The 6454-nt window shown below is 40.2% G+C and overlaps 1 protein-coding gene across 2 annotated transcripts; it reads left to right on the plus strand.

The window, feature by feature from the left end:
* The first annotated feature begins 1950 nt into the window (after positions 1 to 1950).
* On the plus strand, positions 1951 to 6109 carry LOC134343464 (stanniocalcin-1-like). 2 transcript variants are annotated; one of them, XM_063042184.1, is made up of 4 exons: positions 1951 to 2171; positions 3681 to 3826; positions 4681 to 4892; positions 5507 to 5799. In XM_063042184.1, the coding sequence occupies exons 1-4, from the start codon at positions 2012 to 2014 to the stop codon at positions 5511 to 5513; spliced, it is 525 nt and encodes a 174-aa protein (XP_062898254.1). In that variant the 5' UTR covers positions 1951 to 2011; the 3' UTR covers positions 5514 to 5799. The 2 variants fall into 2 exon arrangements, with proteins under 2 accessions (XP_062898254.1, XP_062898253.1); XM_063042183.1 differs by lacking the exon at positions 5507 to 5799 and adding an exon at positions 5819 to 6109 and having other exon boundaries at positions 1953 to 2171.
* Positions 6110 to 6454: the final 345 nt, after the last annotated feature.

A 6454-nucleotide genomic window follows, 5' to 3' on the forward strand; every position in this document is an offset into this window, starting at 1 on the left:
ACCCATGCCAGTTGCAAAGCGGGATTGTTTTCAGCTGTTGACATCTGTTTCATCTTAGTTTCATCCTCAAGAAATAGAGAGACACTGGAAGGGATAATTTGTGTATGCTTTCTACCGCACACACAGGAGTAGCTCATCGTAGACTGGAATCTGTTCTGAGGTCCTTGTGCTTAGATGTCTGATTTGGCATCAGTGAGCAGTGCATGGAAGGAGTGACTTTTTTTTTTAAAGCACATCACTGAGTATCTAGCACATAATGGCAGATCTGAACATTGAATTTCCCCCTCCCTTGTTCATCCTGTACTCTGTTCATCTGAATTGCAATATGTTGAGTTGGGAGGGTGAAATCACAAAAACTAAATTGTAATTATTGTCATATTACAACATCTTTATTGTGAAACTAAAGAAAGGCAAGCTCCTCAACAAAAGGTTGTGCATGTTGGGCACTTGATTTCAGAGACTGAAGGTAGTTTCAAATACAACATTCCTCCAGCATTGGTTCCAGAGAATCGTCTATTACTGTGCTGTAAGAATTTATTATAAGGCAAACTCACAAACTGGCAGATGTACTTCAATTGTTTTGAGTAAATGATTTGACATTTACACAGAACTCATCAAATCTCCAACTGGGCAGAAGCAGGGAAGTGTAGAGTTGGGGAACTCTCTTGGCCAAGATCCACAATCAAAACTGTTGGTAGGCCCATTGATTCTGCCACTCTTGCCCCACTGTACTGATCTCATATCTTGACGGCATCCTACCTTCCCTTGCCCAATGCCTGCCCACCTATGGTCAGTGCTCCATGCATGCTAACAGTTCTTATTGGAGTGGTTCTTTATTCAAACCTGTGCTTCTCAATTCAGGCACTGTGAATCACTTGTTTGTGCTTCATGTCAAATGTCAATTTAACATTTTGCTTAAGTATCTGCAAGGTGGATTAGGGGAATGAAACAGAGATCAGATATACACATCTGAGCTCTCCCTTGGACTCAACAGTTTTCACACAAGGCTCTTTACGCATCACTTTACTGTAGCAGCAACTTCCACTCATGAAGTATATTTGCATCGTTTATTTGTCAGTTTAATCTCTATTTGAATTAACTGCAGTTTTATGTGTCTTTAAATGGATGTATCATTTATTTTATTTAGTTAGCACTTTTGACTTTTTCCCAGTTTCTCTGATGATTCAGCCAGTTGATGGGACAATTTACCAGAAGTGCATCAGGATAATCCTTGGGCAGTGCATTGGTTCCCGTTCTGTGTGGTCTAGTTACTGATGGCAATGAACTCTGCCTTGTGGAAAGGCTGCGGTCCTGATAATGGTCAGTGTAGCCAAGATGGCAATCACAACACACAAGATGTGATCGGCCATAATTTTACCTATTGTCCACTATAGTCCACGTTCACTGTATTAGTGCAGCAAATATGACACATGAGCTAGGATAACCAAGAATAAACCACAACATTGCCACAATCATTTATTGTATGAATGACTTAAAGGACAGGATGGCAATATTATTCTCACATTTCTGGTCATTGGCTTGAAGATTCAGGATGGAGTACCTTATGAGCAAGAACGCACACAATGCTTCTATTTGTTAAGTAGGCAATGATTAGACCACCTCTGGAGGCTGTTTTTATGAGACAGATTTTACTGGTAACTCTGACCCTATGTGGCGTCTTTGTATTTTTTTAAATATCCATTTACCTGATGTGACAATATGTTGCATAGCCTGCATTTAATAATGTTGTTTTAATTCCCCAAGAACCGAGCAATCCGTTAAAGAGAGACACAACGTTGCCGAAAAGCGACGCAAGCTGGGCCTATCTTGCGAACCATTTAAAAGTCATAACATGCCTGAAAATGAGCTGTGTGGTCAGTTGATTGGGAAGGGCAGTAATTAGCGAAAATGTTTTAAAATGTCACACCTGGGCACTGAAGCTGATAGATTGGGTCTTCTGGACGATAAAACTGAAGTACCTTTATAAGACGGGGTTTCTCCTTGTTTCTTAATGTGCTGTTGTGCCGCTGAGATGCAGGCTCGGATGGGGTTGTTGCTTTTCACCCTGTGCTGCGGAGTCGTCCTAGCGGCGGCTGCGGGCGTGGCGGAGCAGAAGGACAGCCGCACCACCGGTGACCCGGCGGAAAAGCGGATGGACAGATACCGTGCAGGTGAGCAGAGGGCAGAGGCTGTCCCGGACACGGACTGGACAGCAGCTGGATAACGCTGCTGTGTGAGCGGGTCCTGAGACAGCAGCTGTGTTCACCAGTCTGCATTAAGTTTTTCAGGTTCATATTATACATTTTTTTTAGGCGCATGGAGAGAGGTGTGCAACCACAGGCAGCTTAGAACTAAACTTTATTTGACTTTATTTTCATACCATTTAGTTAATCCGCATGTGTTACACAGGCTTGTTGCAAACACGGGAAGAACAGTCGTATCGGGGTTGCTTAGTAATGGGACAAGGTCGATCTGATTATTGTTGATTGTTTACAAAATTGTCGATTTCTGAAAGAAAGCTACAGAGAGTGGTAAAATTAGTCAGCTCAATCATGGATACTAGCCTCCTAGTATCCAAGACTGAGTGGTGCCTCAGAAAGACAACGTCCGTCATTAAGGACCCCCATCACTCAGGACTCGTCCATTTCTCATTGTTACCATCAGGGAGGAGGTACAGGAGCCTGAAGGCACACACTCAGCGATTCAGGAACAGTTTCTTCCCCTCCGCCATCCAATTCCTAAATGAACATTGAACTCTTGAACACTACCCCACTTTTTTTCTGTTTTTGTACTATTCTCATTTAACTGTTTAATATGCATATATATTTATTTTTTTCTATATTATCATGTATGTCATTGTACTGCTGCCACAGAGTTAACAAATTTCACGAGATATGCCGGTGATATTAAACCTGCTTCTGATTCTGATTCTGAAAACGGGTGCTTTGGTATGTATCACGTCGAAGGATGTCGGCGCTCTTATGGTGATATAATAAAGCTAAATTTTTTGTTGTTTTGCACAACTGTGTGTGAAAGCACGCCCGACGGCATAAATGTGGGGTGGAGTTTATTATGGTCTTTCCGAGCCTGTTGGGTCGTTGATTGTTCAGGATAATCTATCTACCTCGCTGTCATTTTTCCGAACTATCCATGTCCAGAAACCCGAATTCATTCAAAACTGTACCGATACCTGATTCTGCACATTTAGAAGACTAAATAGAAGATTTATGTCTGCATGAAGATTCTTTCCTAAACGGCCGACTCCTGGTTCTGGTCTCTTCAGACAGGAGAAAGTCCTCCCTGTAACCAACCAGAGTTACTGGCCTAATATTCATTCCCTTACTCAAGCGCTGCTGAAAATCCAATGACTCACTCCCAGGCCTCCCTCAATCTGTTCTTAGTCCCGTTCTATTGATCTGTCCAACATGAGTAGTTTATATTTGCTGAATCCTGTTCTCCAGGGCCTTTCATCTCCGTATCCTTCATTACAGACTTCCCACTCAGTTCAAGTTCTCTTTGTTCTCCCTCAGGCAGAGCAGTTGTATTGAAATCATATCTGTACCTAAGTGCTCAAATGTGTAATTTGGATCCTCAATAGAACCTGAATATTTTAATAATTAGTGGTAGAAAATCTCAGTTTTGTTTATCAGTAATTGAGGAAGCTATTCTGCTTTCAACAGCCCAAATAAGTGCCTGTGTGCGGTTTGTACCAGAAGTGGGATGTGATACCTTTGCGTGTCTGAAAAACATGACCTGTGATGTAGAAGACGACTTGAATGAAATCTGCCTGGACTACATGCAGACTGCAGCCAATCTTGATGTACATGTAAGTGTGGAGATATTTTCACTCAGAATTCACTCTGAATTGGTAGTAGTTATGGTCATAGTGAATTAGTTTGCAACTGAGTAAAGCTTGAAATATGGAATGGATCTGAAAATGGAATACTCATTTACAACAGTGGTGTAGTAAATTAACTGAATGGAGGAAAACTATACTTCCTTCCCTGTCCGGAGTTAACTGTTAAGGTGCTTGGAAGTATGTACAGAGAAGACGTCAGGGGTGAGTCTTTTCTGGAGAGAGTGGTGAGTGCGTGCAATGGGCTGCTGGCAACAGTGGTGGAGGCAGACACGATGGGGTCTTTTAAGAGATTCCTGGATAGGTATATGGAGCTTAGAAAAATAGAGGGCTATGGGTAACCCTAGGTAATTTCTAAATTGTGGGCCGAAGGGCCTGTATTGTGCTGTAGGCTTTCTATGTTTCTATGTTAGAAGTCACATTGAAGAAAGCATTAAGAATTGTTCAAATTATTGAAAACGAGTACATGTAATGGTACATCTGATGCTTTGCATTTCTTTCCTTATGGATAATTGTAATTAATTCTAAATGTTTGTTGAGTACACAGAAGTTCTCAACTGCTTTGTCCTGAGCTCAGTGCCTTTGGGATTAAAAGTAATACTGCAATGGAATTTCAACCTGCTGGAAGGGTCAAAGAGAGTGTTTGCACTCCAAGCTTCTCTCTCTGCTATAGATTAACTCAGTCTCCTAGGTTAACATAAGTGTATTTATAGAAATTGAGTAGCTGATGTCGTTAGAATGTACTGTTGCTTCAACTGTATGATGTTGCAACTGACCAAGAGAAAGTAGAAATCCCTTGACTTGTGTAATTTATCCCGATCCAGGGAAGACAATTCACCAAAGACATCTTGAAGTGCAGTGCCCTTGGGATCAAGTCCAGATTCAGCAGCAGTACCAGCAGTTGTAGTGCATTGCAAAGGATGCTAATCTCTGTGCAAACAAAATGCTACCGGCTACATAACATCTGTCCTGTAACAGAAACGAATCTGGAACCCTTAGTAAACATGATAGATCTTCGCAAAATGCTCTTCAATGCGTGAGTCAATATTGTTTTTATTGCATGTATTCAGTGGTGTAAATCAAGCTAGAACTTGATCAGTTTGTAATGCGTAAATGTGTATTATTTGTTTTAACTTCCTTGCCAGAGCTTTCCATAATGTTTCTGTGTCCTTGCTCACAACATTAATAGGAGAATCAATTTTTCATACATTAATGGGTGTAGCATTAGTGTACTGACTGGCAATACAAGCCAATTCCACTTGAACTTGTAGCTTCTGGCACAATGGAAACAATGTTTGATACAGTTGTCTTTAACAAATGAGGTGCCTCCTGGCATCTAGTTCTGTGTAATTTAAATGGGAGTTCTTGATTTTGTAGGCAATTTGTAACAGAAGTTTATTAGAAAAAGCTCCAACATAGCAAAGTAACATCTTGGGACTGAATGTTGTTATCCTACATTTAAGTGAATACAAGATCTTTCTACCTAGTTGAGAACTTTGAAACAATCACATGAAATTTGGAATATGTCCCTAGGAACTTCAATTCTTGGAAATGTAGTGAGCCATATTTCCAATAGACACATATTCTTTCAAAAGGTGCAATAGTCAATTGTCTATTTAGATTAACTAGAGTTTCTTGGCTTTGCACCAGATTCTGAAGAAACATATGACACTTCAGGACAGAATGAAGTTTATGAAATGACTCTACATTACCCCATTACTAGCAAGATCCTTCATGCCACCATGTCGTTCCTGTGATGCGGGCCAAGTATGGTTTGTGTGGCTAATTTGCAATTGCATAAGGAGACTACCAGACATTTATTTCCGATATGGCTAAGACTATGCTATCAGATTTGTTGCTGAATATATTATTCATGAGCTCTACTGCATAGTCCAACTTAAAGCCATTGCAACTGCTAGTAATTACTTGATGCAAATGTAATGCATAATTCCATTTTAACAGGGCCTACGTGGAATATGTGCACGGCCTCTTTTACTGTGGGGAAAAAGTTACTGCTGCCATACGAAGTCATCTACAAGTTCAACTTGGTCCATCTTTGCAAATTTTCAGGCAATTATGGCAAGAGTCTTGCACTAGGGAGAGTACAACCCCAGCAACTGTTTCTGAAGACGTTAGTATAAGAGATGAAACCATACAAAGAGGCAACTGGAAGTGAGGAAACTATGGAGCCTGGGTAGTTTTAAATATTGTGGGATACAGTAATGATAAGATGTAAGTGCATTTGAACTTTCCCCATGAGTCTGGTGTTAATATTTCGTTCCTTACGAGAATGATCAAAACTCCTAAAATTAGCACTTGATCCTCATCAAATGTCACTAATTACTGTAGATGGTCATTTGGATATTTTATCACTGTGTATCTGATTCTGATTGTATTACTTGTAAACTTTGTAGGAACTGGAAAAAAAGTTGTAGGAATATTGTAGAAATGTTTGTTTATACTACTTGAATCTATTAAACTTGAAAAGGAACCAGTATTATTTATTTCTATTTGATTGAAATCATCTACAATTAGAGACTCTAGGAGTATATGAATTCACCTGAGACCAAGAGGATTGATGTTAGTGACTAAAATAAC

Source organism: Mobula hypostoma, chromosome 3 (assembly GCF_963921235.1).
Source record: "Mobula hypostoma chromosome 3, sMobHyp1.1, whole genome shotgun sequence".
Taxonomy (NCBI): Eukaryota; Metazoa; Chordata; class Chondrichthyes; order Myliobatiformes; family Myliobatidae; genus Mobula; species Mobula hypostoma.

What these genes read in the sequence shown, in the direction of transcription:
- LOC134343464 (XM_063042183.1), top strand. Translation starts at nt 2,012, where the DNA reads ATGTGCTGTTGTGCCGCTGAGATGCAGGCTCGGATGGGGTTGTTGCTT. An exon ending in CAGCCAATCTTGATGTACAT is followed by an intron (nt 3,827 to 4,680) that starts GTAAGTGTGGAG and finishes ATCCCGATCCAG; the next exon opens with GGAAGACAATTCACCAAAGA. An exon ending in CGCAAAATGCTCTTCAATGC is followed by an intron (nt 4,893 to 5,818) that starts GTGAGTCAATAT and finishes CCATTTTAACAG; the next exon opens with GGCCTACGTGGAATATGTGC.